The 20,701-nt window shown below is 49.3% G+C and overlaps 1 protein-coding gene across 1 annotated transcript; it reads right to left on the reverse strand.

The window, feature by feature from the left end:
- Positions 1-9,373: 9,373 nt before the first annotated feature.
- On the reverse strand, positions 9,374-20,089 carry EMWEY_00012350 (hypothetical protein, conserved; the record flags this gene model as incomplete). The annotated part of the gene is made up of 14 exons (XM_013479111.1): positions 9,374-9,877; positions 10,291-10,457; positions 10,963-11,150; positions 11,286-11,371; positions 11,663-12,109; positions 12,492-12,726; positions 12,978-13,201; positions 13,643-14,675; positions 15,249-15,846; positions 16,338-16,617; positions 16,806-17,049; positions 17,344-17,965; positions 18,134-18,391; positions 18,559-20,089. The coding sequence occupies 14 exons, from the start codon at positions 20,087-20,089 to the stop codon at positions 9,374-9,376; spliced, it is 6,417 nt and encodes a 2,138-aa protein (XP_013334565.1).
- Positions 20,090-20,701: the final 612 nt, after the last annotated feature.

A 20,701-nucleotide genomic window follows, 5' to 3' on the forward strand; every position in this document is an offset into this window, starting at 1 on the left:
ATAGTGTAGGAGGAATTTGTTTGCGCGACAATTGCATATATACCTCTGTTTAACTGCTTAAATCTCGTCTTAGCTTTGCGTAGATCCATTTTGCCTCCTTGTACTCTAGATAGGGTCGCCCGGTTTGATGCCACGGCGCAGCCTGTACTGAATGCGGTGTCTGCGTAGATTGCCTGTCGTCGAAAAGAGCGAATAGAACTGTTTGAATTGCAACATAAAAAGTCAAGGCTTAGTTGCAGTTTCAGATGCATTTACGTCACACCGTCATTAAACCGGACCAACGGCTTCAGCCTGCCGTTACGTTCAGCTTCCCGCTAGTTGCGGTGGCAACTAGACAGGTTCTCGAAGAATGTCTAGACAGTGAGACTTCGTAAAAACATTATTTATAACATTTTAATGAACCATCACTAATAAATATTCCTTCTGTCCATCAATGGAGGTTTTAGGACGGCCAAGGTGAGAAATTTCAGAGAGGACCCCAGCGGTCCCGTCCTGCGGCTTCCCTTGGATACGAAATCATGATGAATCGCGCCCCACAAAGCAGCAAAAAATAATATTTGTTGTAATCTGACCACCTGCGAAGACGCAATTTTCGCGGTTGAAGCGCCAAAGCTGGACAGTTGAGGTTGCTTGCGAATTCCTTGGGGTTAAGTGTCTTCAATTCGTATTGTCCGTTGCTGTTGTATTTCTGTGTCTTGAGGCCGAAGTCAAGCGCTTTCGCCTGATTGCTGAGCCTTGACTAGAGCATATTGCGTGCGCAAAGTTAAAAGCAGCACCCACATTTGGGTCATCGATGTATGAGTGCCTTGTGGGATATCAGAGGGGAGGGATTTGTTTGACACCTCTTTGCTACAGGAGAGATGGAGAAAAGGCCGAAGAAGCAATTAATGGAACGTCGAAGGGTATTTCCGAGAGAAAGAAATCTAGTCCGCTCTATCCATATTTGGATAGTACGCCCATGGCGACAGCTGTGAGCAACAGGAAGTCTGTTGACGACAGATTGGCCGTGAGGTGAGCCGTAGCAGTACTTCAGCCGTTTAAAGTAGTTAAATAAATCAAATATGAATATGAGTGCAGCTTTATCCTGCCTGCCCAAGTCTTCCATCACTTCTCCCCGAATATTCGCCAGGCCACCAATCCGATTCCGTTGCGCTTTCCGCAACACGATGCTTGATGTCCTGCGCAAGAGAGGGTGGAAAGAGACTGACAGGCACGCAACTGCAGATTGAAATACTAAATGAACAAATAAATGGGAATTTATTCATTGGCCCTTTTGTAAACACACAATGCAAGGTGGAAACATAATCAGAACTCCCTTGCCGACTGCAACTAGGAAGATATAAACAGCGAAGACGAAGGCAGTGACAGGTTTTGTGGCAATCTACAATCGTTTTAAGGCGATTTTAATCTGTTTATGTTCTCTAGTGAAACGGAATGGGACTTCTTCTGGTGCGACAAAGAATGGATAAGCGAAAGTTTCGATCGATTCAGATTTCAGCCGAATCAGAGAATAAACCATTTCCGCAATCACCACCAAGTAGGGCCTCCATATAAGTAAAAAGTGCAGTTCCACCTGTGTGTCTAACAAAGGCTGGGAACGTTATCCGGATGCCTTTGTCAGTAAACATTCTTTTGAGAGCTGAGACTTGAGCATTGACCTCACCCAGCAGCAACAGGCTTCCCAAAATATTCCCTTAAGTGGTTCTCTTTTGTTTTTCCGGACAGCTCACGAGAAAAGACTTTCTCATTCGCAATCTCAGAAGGCACAAACGACAGCTCGAGAGAGACTGCAGGCAACAAGAAGCAGAGAGGTACAGGACACACTGAGAACAGTCATGTAAAATGACGAAGACAAGGAGACTAGCAAGCACAGGTTCATCTCTGCATCATACCGTTCATATTTCTGTCCTGCGTTGCACTGCAGCTTCAATATCTGTCCACAAACGTTTCTGCTTCCGCTTGTAAGCGTTGTTGTTCGTTCTTCCTCTTGTCTATACTTGAGCATATATTTTGAGTGCTCAGTCGTAACTACAGATCAATGAGTACTCAATAATAGTACAGGACTTCAAAAAATACATATTGTATCGGGCTTGTATGCATATTTACTGTATATTAGGGAGTATGAAATGTTTGATTATTGTCTTACTGGGCGCTTCTCGGTGCCATTTGTTCTTGTTTGTTGTCCTGTCTTATCACCAGTTATTCTGTGCGAATGCCTGTCCGTATGCTTTGCCATAAGTGTATACTTGAATGCATAACTAGTAAGATATTTATGTGTTTGTATAAAGCGGTGAATTTTAGAATTTTACGTGGTTTTATAATCCGATGAGGTTCTAGCCCTCTTGCAAATTACCGTGGTTTTATCATTTTCACCAAAGCGCCACTCTTTTACTCACAGCGTGTAATTTAATTACTTATTTGAAGGCAATCTATTAGAACAGCCTTATGCTTTAGGAGTACTCGATTTTCGTTGAGGAGTTCAAACGCACTGCAGCACAGAAAGGAGGCTCTGTTTGGATTATGAAGCCGGTGGGCAGGTCTCAAGGCAAAGGCATCTTCTTAATCGAGAAGTTATCGCAGTTAGCGTGAGGCAGATTTCAGAATTGAGTCTGATAGCAGGAATAGTGGTCGGGTAAACGGAGAGTGCTGACGTGTGTAATACCTACACAGCAGCAGAAGTAAACAACAATACAACGAACTCCCCTTTTACAACCCACAACAAGGGTAGTGCAGAAGTAAAAACACGAGAAAAATCCTGGTAACGCCAACAGCAGACGTAAATATGAAAGCAAAAGCTATGTGGAGCAGCCAGCAACAGCAAGCAAATCCACCCATGGCAGCAAACCAAATCGAATGCAAGATTTAGATGGGGGCCAGCCCTCCTGCAGGAAAACACTTATGCCAACTCTGAAGACGTGAACTTAATTACCTTTAATTATGTTAAATTGTTTCTGTTGGTGAACTTAAGGGAGTGGAGAGGAGACGGCAGAAGCCACCGAGGGCCGCCTGAGGGGAAAGGCTCAAGCAGCCAGGTTGCCAAAAACATCGAAGACTCAGAACAAACTGCTGAGGCATATGTTTGTCAAAAGTACATCCAAGATCCTCTCGTTGTTGGGGGTCAGCTGCTTTTGTTGATATTTTTTGTGGGAGAGGAAAAAGGAGCAAAACCGCAGCATACTCTACACTATGAGCAGGCGGGGGTCACATGATTACCAGATTAGAACCCAGTTTAATAGGACTAGATATGATATGTAAATCAGGCAGGACTCCGTGTCAGCTTCTTCACCGCTTTAGGGTAGCTCAATCTCTTATGCTTGTTTCGGCTACCGTCCATTCTTCTCGTTGGTATTTGAAATCAAACACAAGAAAAGAAGAAACGCAGAGCAGGGAAATTATAAGACAACACAATAGAAAGCGACTCGAGCTGCTCTACTAACGTGCATGGGTGTACATTGGCCCGAAGTCCTAAACGGACCCCACGTTTTACTCCCTAAACTGAAAAAATACACTTATTATTGAGTACACGTATAAGCGAATAAACAAGCATGGAGCGATACAGCAACAGACAGAAAGCGTAATCATAACATGCTCCTGGAGAGGCTGCTCGGTGTATTTTGTTCGGTGTCAATTATTTTAAACCACTCAAGAACACAATGTTACCCATTGAATGGCGCTGAGGCTGCTCAGGGAAGAAGTTTGACTTGAGACTCTTCTGTTTCGTCAAGTCCTTTGCTCCGTTAGTGAGTTGACAGCTGCTGCATGCTTGTTATTTGTTTGCTATCATACTCTCTCTTGTTTCTTCTTATACACTGCATATATGTGTGAGACTCCCCTTTTGCCCTGTGCAGTATAAAATGTTGCGTTTTCCTTCTTATTCATTCCATATATGCAGCATTTGTCTTTTTCCATTCAAAGGATTCTAACGTTCCATGCTTGCCTTTCGTTAGTTGCCGTTTTAATTTCTTTTTATCAATATGCAGCACTTCGCATTGTCACAATTTGGCACTCACTTGACCCTTGATTTTAGTGTTTTCCGGGTGCCACGTAGTGTACGAATACAACAGAAGCGCAGGACGGAGGGTTGCTGCTGATGCTGCGGCAGTCTTCATCGTGTGACCTGCTGCAGATATTGGTGCGGTAGCTGTTGCCATGCTGTTTGTTGTGTGTGTTTTGCTGTTCGTCGCCGGTGCACTGGCTGCTGCAGCATAGGTGGCTGCTGCTGTAACCACTTTTGGCCCTTGCTGCTGCTAAAGTGTTGATATTCTGTAACGCCGCTACAGCACCTCCTTTCTGCGTGCGTTGCGTACAGACGGCTTATTTGTACCGCGGCGGCTTCGCTCGGTTTTCGAGCCTTCACTTCAGCATGCAGGAAGACCAGAGGACTAACTTGAGTAAATTGCACAATCTTGACACCAAAAGAAGCAAAAATACATGATGGACTAAGTCATAAACGTTACTCACTTGGGAACGAAACACAAGGCACAAACGCACCGAAAAATAGAAATCACAGAAAACATACCGTGCAGACAGCTGCTAACCAGACGCGCCGTGTAGCCCTCAGAGCAGGTGGTAAAACCAAGTAAACAAATGGGCATTGAAGCTCAGGAAGATAAATGGGCCTGTAAGTGTATGAAGTGCAAAGATGAGCGAAAGTAAAATCAATACGGTGAATAGAGGAGAAAGCGGAGCAGTGTGACAAACATATGTAAACAGAAAAGCACACAAAAACAATGAGCACTGGAGTTGGACAAGTAGGTATACGAAAGTGCAGCAAGAAACTGCAGCACAGAGCAACGGAGGCAGATGAGACGGACCGGGAGAAGAAAATGAATTAATGAATAAAAGTAGTTAGAGTAAGGCAGCGACGAAGGAATAGGAAACAACCAAGCAGAGGAGGCAGCGAACATCTGAAATATTGTTAAGAAAGGGAAGAAAAAGCGAGCGAGAGAGTAGGGAAGGCAACTTGCTAGTTGCTAGTTTGCTGGCTAGCTAACTAGATAGGTTGATAGATAAATAGAAAGAGCAGTCGACATATGCACATAGTACGCATACATCGGCAATATCGTAGCGAGAGAGTGAGCGAGAGAGGAAGACACTCAAAGATCCAGACAGCGACGGACAAGGACAAACCACCGATAAACAAAGTGGTAGTCAACTGCGCATCGAGGCAGCGGGAAAGGTGATAAGAAACAAATATAACAGCGAACACAACACAGCCTCTAAAATAAACGAAGATCAGATACAGACAAAAGAGCAGTACAGCTTTCTTCCTGCTTTTTGCCTCCTTCGCCCTCCTGATGACTTGCTCGTCTAGGAATGTAATGTACAGGCGTTCATTTGACAAATGTTGCAATTCAAAAGACAGCGGAGAACTATGACGAAGAAAGAGGGAGCAAGTGGGCCTTGAGGAGCCTCAAACTGTTTCTGCTGGCCAAGTAAATCAAACAGCACCGGACAGAGGCACGCTGGGAGTTGCAACAACGAAGAACACCACAAAGAACATAAATACAACAGAATGCTGCTTTTAAAGCAGATGTGATTGTTGATGATCGTGCTACTGCTGTTACAGCCGCAGGTAGTCGCTGTGTTGTTGTGCTACCGCTAGTGCGAGCGGAATTAATACCACCTTCTCGACCTATGATGCTGTTGGTATTCTCTACCTATGATGCTATTCTGCGTTGAGGTCTTCAAGTACACTAGATGCCCTTGCCCCTGCGGCCGAGTGCAATTTGCTGCTCAGGTTTGGCTCGGAAAGGGTCGAAGATCTGATGAAGGATATTCAGCAAATCGTCCTCAACTCCCTCCTAGCGGTGCAGAAGGCATGTTGTTGCACTGTCTGTTTTGTGCAGGTTTGCCTGTCTGCATTCCTGGTGTTGCTTGTTTATTTCTTAGTTTCGTCGGTTTGCGTCGGAGTAGGAGTGTGCCTCGAGGCAGCAGCAGCAGCAAAAGCATTGCTACCCTGTACTATACATGCACATGTTTCGTCGGTGGACTGTAACACTGTGCTCGTTTGCTTTCTTATTACTGTGCTCGTTTGCTTTCTTATTTGCTGCGCTTCTTGTTTATTTTGTCTCCACCCACTTTCACGTTTCCTTCTGTTTAGCTATATTTAGTTCCTTTCACCAGCACTTTCAAATTTACACCCACTCCATGTGCCTGCCTCCAACTCATGCCGTATGCCTCGGAGGTTTTTGCACACTTGGGTACAGCGCTTCTGACACCTTGTTGGGTTGCTCGCAAACCTCATTTAGCACATGGTCCACCTTGGCCAGATTGCGTTGAGTCTTCAGACGATTCTCAATGACAAACATTGCTGCGAGCTTTATGGCTACGACATTATGATTGATGCGTCATTGAGGCAAGCCCTATGGCAAACCACAAACAAACAAACACTAAAAAGCCAAAACTACACTCCAGAACCAAAAGCAGTCGAAATAAAAACAAACGAAGGTTCAATACAAATTCACAAACGATCGAAACAAAAACAGACGAACAACGGGGAAACTGCAAACAACACATAATTGATGGTGGAAAACCACGAAATATTGCGATAATATGATAATGTGAATCTTATTGTAATAAACCTGAATAATACAGTATAGCCACATAATACAGAATAAGCGAGCAATAAATGATGGCAAACAGCACCTTCAGGTAGCCAGTAGGAAATGGCCAACAATCCAGCACGGAATCGAAGGCGTAACAATGTGTCCCCTTTCAATGTGCCTCAATAAACAAATGCACCACACGCCTTAGCCATGGCAAATGCCGCATTCTAGCCCTTACGAAGGAAGGAAAAAAAATTTCAAACACAACTAAACACAAGCGGCAAGCAAGAAAAACGAAAAGCAGTAACAAATGATGGAGTCCATGTGAATTTGCCAACCAAATATCACATAAATGCAAAAGGCGGGATATACCAAGTTGAAAATTTCCATTTATAGGAATGCAGCAAGTACTTAATGGTTCTCTTTCTCCTGCTGTTGCTGCTGTTGCTACTGTTGCTACTGTTGCTGCTGCAGGCCCTGGCTATTGGAAGTGAATGCTTCGCCTTCCTTGACAGGTGCAGGCGAGACTGCCCGCAGGAGCAGCAACACGAGCATCAGACGCAGAACCAATGACAATAGCATTAGCAACAACACCAGCAAAACAAACAGGATCAGCTCCCACGAAAGCGGCACACGCAGCAGCAATAGACGAAGCAAGCATTCTTTACTGGCTGCGGCATAAATATGCACAACTTCTCTTTTTCCTGCTGTTGCTAGTGTTGCTTCTGCCCCTCGTGCTAGAGCTGCTGTTACAGGGTCAAGTGTAGAAGCAGAAGCCCCAGCGGCTGTACCGGCTGTTTCCCGAGGCTGTTTAGCGAATGTCACACTTGCTTGCGGGCTTCTGCTGCTGTGGTCTTTGCCACTGCTGACGCTATCGTCTGTGGCTGTTTCCAGCGACGACAGAAGAGGACTACAAATTCAAATTCGACATGCTAAATGATCTTCTCACAATTGTCGATATGGAAAACCTGTCAGCAGCAGCAGTAGAAAGAACAGCAACAGCTGTAACAGCAGCTGCAACAACAGATCAACCAGTTGCTCCAGCACGTGCACGTGGACTTGCAGAAGCAACATCAGCAACAGCAGAAGCAGTAATCATCAGCAGCACCATCTGTGCCTGCAGCTCCAGCATTAGCTGTTTCACATGAAGAAGCAACAGCATCACATGCATTAGCAGCATTGCTGCAGCAGCCACAGGGTTGTTTGCTTGTGTGCAGCCTCACGGGAGAGGAGAAAACTATCGGCGGCTTCGACTTAATATATCGAGGTATAAGAGACTGAATCCTGTTTTTGCGCGTCTCGCTGTCACTTCATCGTTTTCCTTAAATTTATGTCTTTCTCTCTCCCTCTCCCTCGCTTCTTTTCGTCTTCGTATTCTTGTCGCTGCGCCTCTACTTTCTATGAATGTATGATGTGCTTGTCCGCTATGTCCGTGTTTTGCCTGGTTGTTGTCCCTCTCTTTTGTCCATATTATTCTTGCAATATATACACTTACGAATGTATTTGACTACAGTCTAAGGAACACTCTGTTGTTAGTTCCTTGTTCAGGTGATTTCATCGATGTGCTGCCGAAGGAAAGCCAAATAAAATGTTTGTTGGGTATGGCGGTCCCACGTAGACAAACGTATAGACATTTAAACATAGAGAAAGCAACCAATAGCGTATAAGCGCACAAGGGAATGCTGGACGTCCAGTTATGGTGTCTGTTGATGCTGCCGCAGGTACGGATATTCCTAAAGAAGGGAGGTGCGGCTAAGAGCAGCAAGTTCAGCAGCAGCAACAAGAGCCACAACAGCAGCAAGGCCAACAGCAGTATCACTGAAGCATCAACGGCAGGAAGTGCAACAACGACTGCAAGAGCAGCAAAACAACAGCGGCAGCTACTGCGGCAGCAGCTGCACCAGAAGAAGAAGCAGCAGCAATACTGAGAAGTAGAATATCCTTCGGATGAACGCACGGATACTCCATGCAGAGTTGTTGAAACAGTGTATGCTGATGCTCGGGTGTGCACACACCTCAACTCTCTTCGGCAGCCTGTGCTTGTTACTGTTCAATATTTTACATCAGATGGGTGCCAACGGACAAGAGCCAGAGAGAATGAGTGAGAACAACAGAAAGGGCCACAGACACAGAAACAAAGGAGCATAAAGGAGAATAGCTCTGACACAGGCACACGCAAAACAAAAGATGGTCTGTGGGCCGGCAGAGAGTTAGAGACAAACAGAATGACAAAACCGTAAAGGAATTCCACAGCACGGGAAGCAGCCGGTGTAACTGTCGCCAAAGGCAAAACAGTGAATATGCGGAGAGAAAACAATACATCAATTTTCAAAAACTAAAGACAGTCGTTTGGTCAAAACACGTGGATGTCGTCCGAAGACAAACAAACAACTACAGACAAGGCTTCCTTCCCCTTTCTGTTTCTGCTCAGAATGCCTCTCTTCCTGCATTTTGCTGTCTTGAAAGCTTTCTACAAAATGTTGTTTCTCTCTACCTGCGACAACAGCAAGTGCTTGTTCTTGTCCCAGTATGGCTCTTCAAATGTGATGTGTTATCTCCCTTAAACAGAAGTTTTAGAGAAACGAGGAGACGCATGTAGCAACAGCAACAACACATTCATGGAAACGCGTACGCTGTACATACGCCGCAAGCGTCTCCTTCGCAGCCTCGTGCCTCTCCAAAATAGCCGCATCAGCTGATGCAGCAGCAGCAGCAACAGGATCTGCTGCAGGAACAGCAACCTTGTTGGCTGCTTTTTACATATCCGTTTGCATTCGCGTGTATCGTCATATATCTGTTTCTTCGTCAAGATATAGTCTCTTCCACTACTCTTGAGGGTGCCCTTTAGTCTCTTCGTCTGTTGAGTTAGACAGTGGTTGGGTGTCTGAGCCAGCGTCCCCTTCTCGTACTGCTTCTGTCCTTGCCTCTGTCTCGCTGTCCTTCCCTTGCTTTGCTTCTTCCTCTCCGCATCCTTCTCCCCCATCGCTAGATCCATCTGCTGGGGCTGCTGGAGCATTTACAGCAACACTTGTTGCCGATGCAGCAGCAGCAGTGCTGTTATCATCTGGGAGTTGCTGAGGCCCCTGCGGCCCCAAGAATCCTTGCAAGCCAGGCAGCGGGCGGCGCTCACTGTCGGGTTCTAGCGCAGCAAGTCGAGCTGCTTCTGCTGCTGCCGCCGCTTCCAGCTGCTGCGGACGGATCAGCGGCTGCTGCGGTTGCTGCAGCAGCTGCTGTTTCAAAGCAGCAACTCGGCGCGCCGCATGCTGCTGTACTAACTGCTGCATCTCGTCCACTCCACTGATGTATGTAACAGGACCCCGAGGTGGCGGCTGCACGCAGCAGCAGACAGAGAGGCAGCAGCAAAGCATGCAGCAAAACCACCAGCAGCAGCCAATGCAGTCAACAAACCGGCAAAAAGCAACAGAAACAATCACGCAAGGCACCCCTGTGAAAGCCAGCACCAGAAGCACAAAAAGTAAATGGGTATAAGTGATTAATGAGTCTGCAGAACCAGAGCGCGACATTTCAATAGATAGTGCATAAAAGTATAGTGAACTGATAAGGCAGCGCAGTTGACTAATGATACTACAAACATGCAAGTGAATATGCATAATGCCGAAAACCTATGAGGAAAATAAGTAAATGAATAGACGAGCATGGAAGGTACAGAACTGACGAGATGCAGTGCCTAGGTAAGGCCATTTACCACGTATGAACAAATGGGTATGCGACGTAATCTGACCTGCTTTTGATTGTCAAATGCCTCCGTGTGAAGTCGGAGAGTCTCTCTAAAGTCGGTCTCTTCCAAATGCAGCGACAACTGCAGTGGCTGTTGAGCAAACCGACGGAAGACAGGCAGCAGCTCAACACAGTTGCTGAACAGCGGCCAGCAGCCGAAGACGTATAAACCTGAAGCCACCGCACAGACACACGCATGCAAACAAACAAACTACAACCAATAAAACACAAAAATACCCCGGGAAACAGAAACAAACACATGCCTATACACAACAGCTGACCCAAACAAGTACAGAGACAACCGGAACCACAAATTGATGGAGGAGGAAACAACAATGACACAAGCAAATGCGAAATGAAATGAAGAAAGGCAAGTGCAGAATGGAGCCAAGAGACAAATGCAGGCAAGAAGAAGTACAGACACACACAGAAAAGGACACCGATACACCAGGATTCGGAGAACGAATCACAGAAGCAACACAATTCACAGAGGGACAACCAAATACAGAGAGGCATCAGGCTGAGGAAAACCAAGAAGATGAACAAACAAGAGATGACGAAATAGGAGAAAAATAAGGGTCAAAAGGGGGACAAAAAGAAAAAGGGGGAGAAGCAGGAGGAGATTAACGGAAAAAGAGGCGAGAAGAGTCAGAGCGAGATGGAACAAGGGACAAACCGAGTCTGGCTCTGCTGACGGCGACGATGAGGCGGCGGACGTCTCGTAGATGGCCGACGCGATTTGTGCGTACGAGAGACAAAAGAACATCTGCAGGGGGAAAGAAAGAAAGAAATGATGACAGGTAAAAGAGCATAGAAGACATGAATGCAAAACCAGAGCAAACAGACACAAACAGTCCCTCCTCACTCACGAAAAGAAGAGCACACCCACAAACCATCCCACACACATACACATACACATACACATAAACATACACACACACACACACACACACACACACACACACACACCAAACCACCCACCCACCAACCCCCACTCACACCCACAGAGGGCCAAAGAAAAGTAAACGATCAAAGGCAAACGAAAGGCAGCGAATGCAATTGACAACGGGGACATATTGGAAAAACTTGACAGCACACCGAAAAAATACGAGAGACAAGCAGATACAGAATTAAGACAGACAGATAAACCAACACAAGAAACAAACGGAAAAGGAGGAAGACAGATTAAATTACAACGAAAAAGAAAACGAAAAGGAGGAGGGAATGTGGGGAGAGCAATGAGAAGCAGAGGGACAAGTAAAAGGCAAAAGCGACGGAGACAGGCAAAAGTGGCGGGAGAGAGTCAGAAAGAGCAGAAGGGGAGGAGAGAACGCACAGTCCCCCTGCTGTCCCTGGAACTTGTCCACTGTGCTAACAGCCCGTGGGAGTCCGATGACGGGATTCCAGGCGCATTTCTGCTGCAGCACGTCTTGAAGAAGAGCGAGCTGGCCGTTATAAGTGGTGAGGACGACGAGGCGCTCGCGGGGGTATCCGAGGAGTCTGAGATGTATGTACAGCGCTACAAGGTACTCTGCCTCTCCCAAGTTCTGATAAAAGTGTGGTAGAGGGCAACTCTCTCCTCGTCCTTTGTAAGGAGGCACGTCAATGAACTGACAGACAAATGACAGTCCAGGGTTGGGTGCTCGGAAGATAGCACTATTCTGCACCACCGGCAAGTCCTTCAAAGAAGGATATTTCCAGCTGTACAGACGCCCCAACGCAGGACGCGCTCGACCCTGCCCATCCAGAGTTATGCAAGGAACCCCCAGGCGCACAAAGCGCTCGTACAGTGACTGGTCCAGGTGAGAGAAGCGTTGCAGACTCTGACGATAACCACAGAAAAATATGCAAAAAAACACAAACAATTATCCGCATGCACCAGGAACAAACATCCAAAAGCTAAAACCAACGACGACATTGTAATACAAACAAACAAAAATAAACAAACACAAAATAACATCCACACATGGGCAAACTAACAACAGCAATATATATGGAAGAGCAAGCATCAACCATTCTTATTGAGATCGTATACATGCGGGAGGAATGTGATAGGGATAGACTCTGCTGTGGGCAAAGTACATTAATTAGTACTGTAACAATATAAAGTACATCCTTCTGTGTGTAGTGGCTATTGCAACAGCAGAACCAGCACACGTAAAGTATAAAGCCATGCAACGCATATTAATTTTAACAGAGTCACACCATGTGTTTGACAATGGGGGGAAGCTGGTGGTGGTCCCCCAGCAGCACGACGCGTTTCAATCGCGTGGCTTTATCGGCTGCTTTCTGCAGCAGCATCGGGATGAAGGTCTCAACTTCCAGAATTTGAGCGGCTTCTTCAATAATCAACGAGTCAAAAGTAAAATTCAACTCCACCAAACGCTCCCGCGTTATCGCCGCATGCGTGCACGTCATCGCCACCATCCGCGCATGGGTCCTGCAGCAGCAGCAATAGAAATAGCAGAAGCGCAAGGAACAGTACCACAAACAGCAGAAGCACATCAAGCAGAAACCGAACCACAGCAGCACATGACGGAGCAGCATAGACTACCAGCACGGACTAAAGCAGTACTTACAGCAGCAACAAAACTAGCAGCAACAAACTAGCACACGCACAACTAGCAGCAGCAAAACCAGCTCGGTACACTAAGAGCAGCAGCAGCAGCAACAGCAGCAGGGAACATTTACGTCAAAAGGAAGTCTGCTCTGTCTCCAGCAGTTCTGAGAAGTTCGAATGCCCTGTAGTCCTGGAGCTGCTGCTGCATCTGGTCCATGTACCGGAAGCAACTCTCCGCAACTGCTGCGTCTGCTGCTGCTTCTCCTGGAAAGAGCGGCTGCGGTGCGTCGCTGAAGAAGGAGGTGAACGGGAACAGTAACTCCTCGAAACTCTTCCCGTACTCGTAGTGTGCTGTCTGCAGCAGCACCCCAGCATGACAGTCAGCAGCGGCAGGACAGTGAGCGGCAACCAAACCAGCAACACGAACAGCGCGATCAGCAGCAGCAACGGAAGCAATTGCAACTGCAGCAACAACAGTCGGATTAACGGCAGCAGCAACAACCCGACTGGCAGCTGTAACAACAACGAAATTGGCACAGATGCGGCAACAGCACCGGCTACCCCAGAACCAGCCAGAAGCAGCAGCTGCAGAAGACTACAGGAGCAGCCACAGCAGAGTAGATTACGTAGGCAGCAGCCGTTGAATGCGGGCGAGAAGAAGGTAGGCAACAGACCCAGAGAAAGGCCGTTTGAGGCAAACCCACATTGTTTGAATCACAAAAGCAGAAGAGAAGCAACATAAAAGCAGGTGCGGCGAAAAGACAACAAGCTAACAAGATAAGCAGCAACATCTCACCGCTACATCAACAGCAAAAAGAGCTTCTGGTACTGAAGACTTCTCGCCAAACTCCTGCGTTTCTGCTTCACTCTCCAGCTGCTGTTGCTGATGCTCCTCTTCCTCTTCCTCTTCTTGTTCCTCATTCTGCTGATCGGCCGATTGCTGCTCATTCCCCACTTCCGCCTGGTTTTGTTGCCTGCGTTTCTTACGGCTGTTCCCCGCAGGTGCTGCGGTTAGACGCTTGCCCCCTTGTTCACCCTGCTGCTGCTGCTGTTCCTGTTGGATTCCTGGGCTTGGCTTTTTGAGGCTGATTGGGAGCATAATGAGTATTCTGCTACCTCTTTCTTGTTCGTACCGTTCGATTGCTGCCTCCACCTTCTTGCGTACTGCATCTTGCTGCTGTTCTTGCTGCTGCTGCAGCCGCCTGATATTGTCTAGTACTGCTGTGTATCTTTCCTTTCTGAACTCAATGTGGTAGCGGAAGAACTGCAGTGCTGCTTCACAGCTGGAGCTGACGTCTCCCACAGATACAGAAACAGGAGGTGCTGAGCTTTTGCTGTTACCAGCAGCAGCAGCAGCCGCAGCTGCCGCTGCAGCAGCAGCAAGTTCCCCCTCAATGCATTCGCCGAGTTTTGCAACCTGTTGCAGCAGATGCCTTCTTCTCTCGAGCACCTTATTGACTCTGCCGTGCTTCGAGAAGGAAAAGTCTTCGACGTCGTCGCAGCCTTCTAGGGGCAGAAGCAGGTCGTCGCGTTGCTGCTGCTGCTGCTGCCAGAGTGTGCGTTGCTGCTGCTGGAGGTCCGCCGAGCCCCTACCAAGCCGAAGAAGGCGCGTCTCGTCGACATCCAGGGCAGCTACCTTCCTGAAGAGGTCGTTAAGCGCTGCATTGGAATGCGCAACCAGCACTGTTCTTTCGTTGGGGTTTGCATGGTACAACAAACTCGCCAGCTGCGCTGCTGTGTCAGTCTTGCCACTCCCTGGTGGTCCCAAAATCAGAGTCAACCCCGGCTGCAGCCCCGAAACCAGCGCGCGCACTTGGGCGGGGGTAAATCTGCAGAAATACAACGCAGTTGACAAGGGAAGTATGAAATCAACAGGCAGACTAAAGAAATAGACACAACGAATTAACACAAAACCCACTGCATGAATACACAGATTGCATCGACAAAGAGCCATACACACGCAAGAAACAAACAGAACGAGGAAAAGCGCAGAGAGCATCACAGCAAAGGCAAACGTAATCGACAAAGAACAATATAAATAAAGCAAACAAGCAAAACGAAGGACGAACAAAACAAAAAAGTGGACACGCAAATCATTGAAGGTCAACGAGTGCACTGTGTAATAATGCTAAAAATGCTGCAGGAGGCTGTGGAACTGCTTGTAGTGTACATCGGCTTCTAGCGCTGATGATAGTGATAATGATAAGAATAGCTGTGGCGCTACTCATGACAGTGACACCGTTGCTGTAGCCGCCCGATGGGTCAGCATGAACGTTTGGAGGGAGGCAGCGCAGAAACACACATACGGCAGGAGCACCAGCAGGGTCAGCTCCAGCACAAGCGATATCAGCAGCAACAGAATCCGCCGAATTGACCTGTTACTGAATGCTTTGTTATTTTACCTAATTTTGTTTCTCTTGCGTTCACATTCCTTGTACGGCCCATAGCTCGACAAGGTGTAGCGCGACACCGCAATATGAGACCGCGTGGCATCAAGCGGGTCGATCCCCACAGCAGCAGCAGCAGGGTCTGCAGCATCGGAAGTTGACGAGGGTTTGTTGCTGCCGTTTGGGAGTGTAAATTCGAGTTTGTAGTAGGGGGGTTTGGCGGGTTCAACTTGTTCAGGAGGCAGCTGGAGGCTGGCAGCGAAGGGAAATGATTCCTTGATGTGCTGCAAGTCTAGGAAGGTGTCGCGAAGGTCGAGCAACGGTAGGCGACTGTCAAGCCGGGTATACAGACAGCCCGAGGGTTCGCCGTAGCCCAGGAAGATGTCTTGCAGCCACGGAGGGACTAACAAGTCCTCGGTGTTGTTCATCAGACAACGAATCGTTTCCAGCACGCCTTTGAAGTTGTTCTGACGAGCACTGCGACGCAGCAACACGTTCATCTGTGCATGCAGTGCAGACACCCCGCCCTCCTTCAAGTCTTGCAAGTCTCGGGTGTATGCGCAGCTGTCCAGCAAGACCCGCATCGTCCGCGACGTCCCCACGGGCTTGTGAGCTGCAGAAAGAGAACAGATAATGCAAAGGCGCGAAAACAATCGCATGAATGCACGCAAGGGGTTAGGCAAAAGAAACCATCACAGGAGATATAAATCCGCTTCAAACAAATGCGTTCAAGACTAAGTGGCCGACCAACTAACTAAATAACTAACTAACTGGCCAACTAACTAATAGCAAAACAAGCATCAAACTAAGCAAAAAAAACAAAACGATTCATAAACAGCATACTCTCAACGCAAGGAAACCCGACCAACAAATTCAACCAACGTGGAAAGCCATTCACCTCAAGTCACCCACGCACACACATTTGCTTATCACAACAATGTTGAGTTTGTTGTTGCTGCTGTTGGCTCTACGGAACGGATGACAAGAAGTGTTCCTGTTTCTGCCCCTGCTACTGAAAGCCCCGCCAGGCGCTTGCTAGTGGAGAGTGTCAAAGTGCTGCTGCTACTGCTACAGGTATTGCTGCTGCTGCTGCGCATGACTGACGATTGAGAGGATTTGGTTCGGAGATGCACACGCCTTCTTGGTCAAGGACTTCCACCACTTCCGCACCCCTGACAGCCATGATTCCGAAGCCTTCGCGCACTGTTGCCGCAGGCAGCCCTTCAGGGTGTTGCTGCAGCGGCTGCAGCGGAGGCGCGACTGACAAGCAGAAGACGACGTCATGCTTGCCCAGCGCATCCCATTCGCTTCGCACTTGGGAGGCGCAGCCTCCCAAGTCGTACACCAGCTCTGCGTGCACTGCAGCAGGAAACTGCTCTCCTACCTGAATGCAACAAAAACACGGAGAACAAGTCCGAATCAGCATGCCACATCCCTCCACGAACCGCGAACCCCAGCCACACTCCCCACCACACCACAAAGAAAAGCCAACTGCGGGCGGCACCTGATCAACAGTTATCCCCGAAACACCAGCAGCGACAGCAACCGCAGCAGCAGCAACAGCAGCAGGACCTTAGGAGGTTCCACGGATACGACTGTAAACCGTTCAAGTTTGAGTGCCATTCTGCAGGAGCCTTCGAAGACGGTTTCTCCTCCCAAGTACTCTGCTGCTTCGGGCTGCTGCAGCAGCAGGTCCTCCTCCCCTGCTCCTGCTGGATAAGCAGAAGCAACCGCATTTGTTGAAAGCTTTCTCTTGGGTCTGAGGCGCCAAAGGGCGTCTTCTATTTCTTCTTTTATTTCGTAGATTGACTCCAACCTGCACGCACACCCAAGAGCAGACGGCAACACACCCGCGCTTCCTGTGCGTATCTGGATAGTCTCACAACCCCTCCTCCACACATTTGTCTGGTTTTCACAGATATATGGATACATGAAAATAAATGAGTCGACAACCTGCTCCCCTTATGCTGCAGCTGCTTAAACGCAGAAAATCTTCGTCCAACGACTCAGGCAGCACAACTACTGCTACCAGCCCCTCATGCAACAGCAGCAACAGCCGAAGCAGTAATATGTACAGCTAAAGCTACAGCAACAGCAAGAGCAGCTTCACCTGAAGAGGCGGAAGTTCCGGAGCAAGTAGTCGTGGACTGTCAAGAATTGGAGATTGAGTTTGGGGAGGGCGAGGGACTGCTGCTGCAGTTGCTGTTGCTGCTGCTGCTGCGGCGGCAGCACCACTTCATTCCACAGTTCGAGTTCATCTGGGTAGATTGGCTGACTGTTGATCTGCTGGAGCTGATCTGCCTCTCTCTGGAGTGCCCTAACTAGCACTGCAACGAGGTGCTCACGCACCCAATTCTTGCTGCGTTTGCGGCTGTCTGCAGCAGCTGCTGCGAGCTGTCGCGCGCCCGCGGCTGCTGCTGCTGCCGCTGCTGCTGCTGCCTCAGCCGGCGGCTCCGCAACACCGGGCAGCTGCAGAGGGTCCAACAGGTGGAGGTGTACGCACAAGTCGAGCAGCGTGAGCAGCTCTTGCTGCTGCAGCAGCTGCTGCAGCCGCCGCCAATCATCGATGGACGATATTGGCTGCAGCGCTGCGTCTGCAAGAGCAGCATTTGCTGCAGGCGTTGTTGCTGCTGCTACTGCTCCTCCTCCTCCCAGCTCGAAGCAGCGCCGCTGAAAGGCCTCAACCCGATCGTAGTGGCGGGCTGTACAGGCGGTAGCCCCAAGCGGACGGCCTACACACCAGCAGGGAGAAGCGAAACGGCAAATACAAATAGCAAAAAACAACAAACCAACCAAAGAATGCAATATGGAAACTGTACATCCAAAAAGTAGAAATACATGTGAAAGGCACACAAGTGCCCCTCCACTGCCAGCAGCACACACAGCAACAGTAAACGAACCTGTGTCATCATCAATCTCGAAGCGCTCGTAGAAGAAAAGTTGCTGCAGCAGCTGCCTCAGCACCCCTGCCTCTGTTGCTGCCGCTGCTGCGCTGCGCTCGGCCCGGACGGCCAGCTGCTGCTGTTGTAGCAGCGGCAGCAAACAGCGGCGTGTTGGAAGTTGCGCCAGGAGATCAACAAACAGCTCCAGCATCCTCTCTAACAATAAAACTAGAGACAGCGGAACCTCATTGCGCCCATAAGCCCCGCATTCGTCCTCTGCGAAGCACGCAAACGCATGCAACTGGCTGCTGCTGCTACTGCTGCTGCTGTCGTTGCTGTTGTTGCTACCTATTAGCTACTCCCCTAACATTCCCCATGAATGAAATGGGAGCTCTCTAGCTAACCCTGCCACTACTACTGCAACTGCTGCTGCTGCAGCTTACCAGCTAGGATAACAAATTTTCTCATGAGGACGAACATAAAATCTCGATCTAGCATTATCTGCTGCAGCTGCTCCCGCTGCTCGGGCTCCACAATCTCTGCAGCGGAGCCACCAGCCGCAGCAGCAGCTGCTGCCTGGTGCAGCGGCATAAGTCGTTTCTGCGCACGCTTCCACAGCAGCGCTGCTGCAGCGCTGCGTTGCAGAAGCTGCTGCAGCGCAGACTTGGGCAGCCTCGCGAAGCAGCAGGGGCCACAGACGGCAAGACAAAGCCGCCGCAACAGACCATTTTCTAGGCCTTGAAAGGCACGCACAAAGAACGTCAGCAGCAGCTGCTGCTCCTCAGCAGACAAGACCACCACACAGTCCCCCAAAGGAGGTTGTCTCCGACTGTCGCTCCCATACACCGGTTTCCCGCTGCTGTTGTTGCTGCTGCCGCCATTTGGCGCCTCGATAACCGCGCTGTCCTCGTTCTCCGTGTCACCTTCACCCTGCGACTGCTGCTGTTGTTCTTGTCGCTGTTGCTTGTTTGGTAGCTGAGAGGTTGCGAGGAGCATGGAGAGCCTATAGAAGAGGACCTTCACCTTGGCATCGAGGAATTCAGCAGGCAGATCGTCGTCCTCTTCCTGCTGATGCTGCTGCTGCTGCTCCTCCTCCTGCTGTGAGAGAGCCCTCGGGGCTTCGAGTTGCAGCAGAGCACGCAGCTGTCTAGGTTGGCGCTGAAGCGGCAGCAACATCTCTCCCCCCCTCGCACCCGAACTCACAAGCAAAGCGCATATACTCAGCAAGTGAGCAGGCTGAGTGGTTCCTGCCCCCAATGATGCTTCTTCTGCTGCATCTGCCTTTGTTGCTCCTGGTCCAGACCCGTCTGCTGCAGCAGCTGCTGGTCTGCTGTTGAACGACGGCCACAGGAGTGCCTCGAGGTAATGCGTATGTTCTAGTGCCTGCAGGGCAGCTCCAGAGAATCCCCCCCGCCGCAGCTGTCTATACACATCAGCTATCAGCGCTGGTGTCTTGCTGCTGCTGCTGCTGCTGCCGCTAATGCCTCGGGTGCGTCTCGCTTCCTCGCGTGATTCCCACGACCGCTTTGCTGATGCTGCAGCAGCAGCAGCAGCAGCAGCAGCAGCAGCACGCTTCTCCGCCACAGCCACGGCCTGCTGCTGTCGTTGCAACTCCTTCTGTTGTTGCTGGTCGGGTTCTTTGGCTTTGAGGGCTTTGAGGGCCTCATGGGCATCTTGGGCTTTAGCTTTTGCCGCTCTTGCTGCTTTTTCCTTTTCCGCTGCAGCAGCCACAAGGTGGGGGCCGGCGTCCACATGTACAATCTGCTGCTGCTCCTGTTGCTGCAGCCAAGTGCGTCTTGCCAGCTTCACCAGCTGATGGTTTTGCAGCTCTGAAAAAGTGAGAGAGGCGCTAGGGGGGGCAGCCTTGCGGCCAGCCAGCCCCTGCCGTGGGGAGGGATGAACCCCATTCTGCTGCTGCTGCTGGCGGCTGTTGCTGCTGCCGTAGGGGGTTGGAGGGGGCGGAACGACTGTCATGGTGCGTTCGTTCAAAAATTCACGTGCAGGCGAAAGGGGGAAGGGCGCAGCAGAAAAGGACGAGGCCCCAGGCGGCGCAAAGGGGTTCTATTTGCTGTTTATTTCTTCATTTATTTCAGAGTTTTCTGAACGCCTCCTCAAAATAACAAAGCTAAAGAAGACAAGAAACTCCCGCAAGGCAATGGACGGGCGACAGGGCTGCGGCCGCGCGGCACCACATGCTCCGCCAGAGGGCCCTAATAATAATAAGAAGAAGAAACAAAGTAAGATAAGAATCCAAACATAAATCGCAGCTGCGTTTGCTCAGCAACACAACGACGACGAACTGCACGGCCACGCGGGGCTCGGGGCTTAGGCCAATGCATGCAAAGGCAGCAGCAGGAGCAGCAGCAGGAGCAGCAGCAGCAGCGGCAGCAGTGGTAGACCGCTGGAACACAGTATGGCTCATAGTCACATTGAAAAAGTAGCTATAAATAAACGAGACTCTTTATTTGCTGTGTATACACCAGTAAATGCTTGCATACTCCTCATTTATTTCACGAAGGAAAGGGGTGAAATCAAAACAGCCATCCTGCTGCTACAACGGGCGAAAGACCCCGGCTGCGGACATAG

This window comes from Eimeria maxima, genomic scaffold (assembly GCF_000499605.1).
Source record: "Eimeria maxima Weybridge genomic scaffold, Emw_scaff90, whole genome shotgun sequence".
Taxonomy (NCBI): Eukaryota; Apicomplexa; class Conoidasida; order Eucoccidiorida; family Eimeriidae; genus Eimeria; species Eimeria maxima.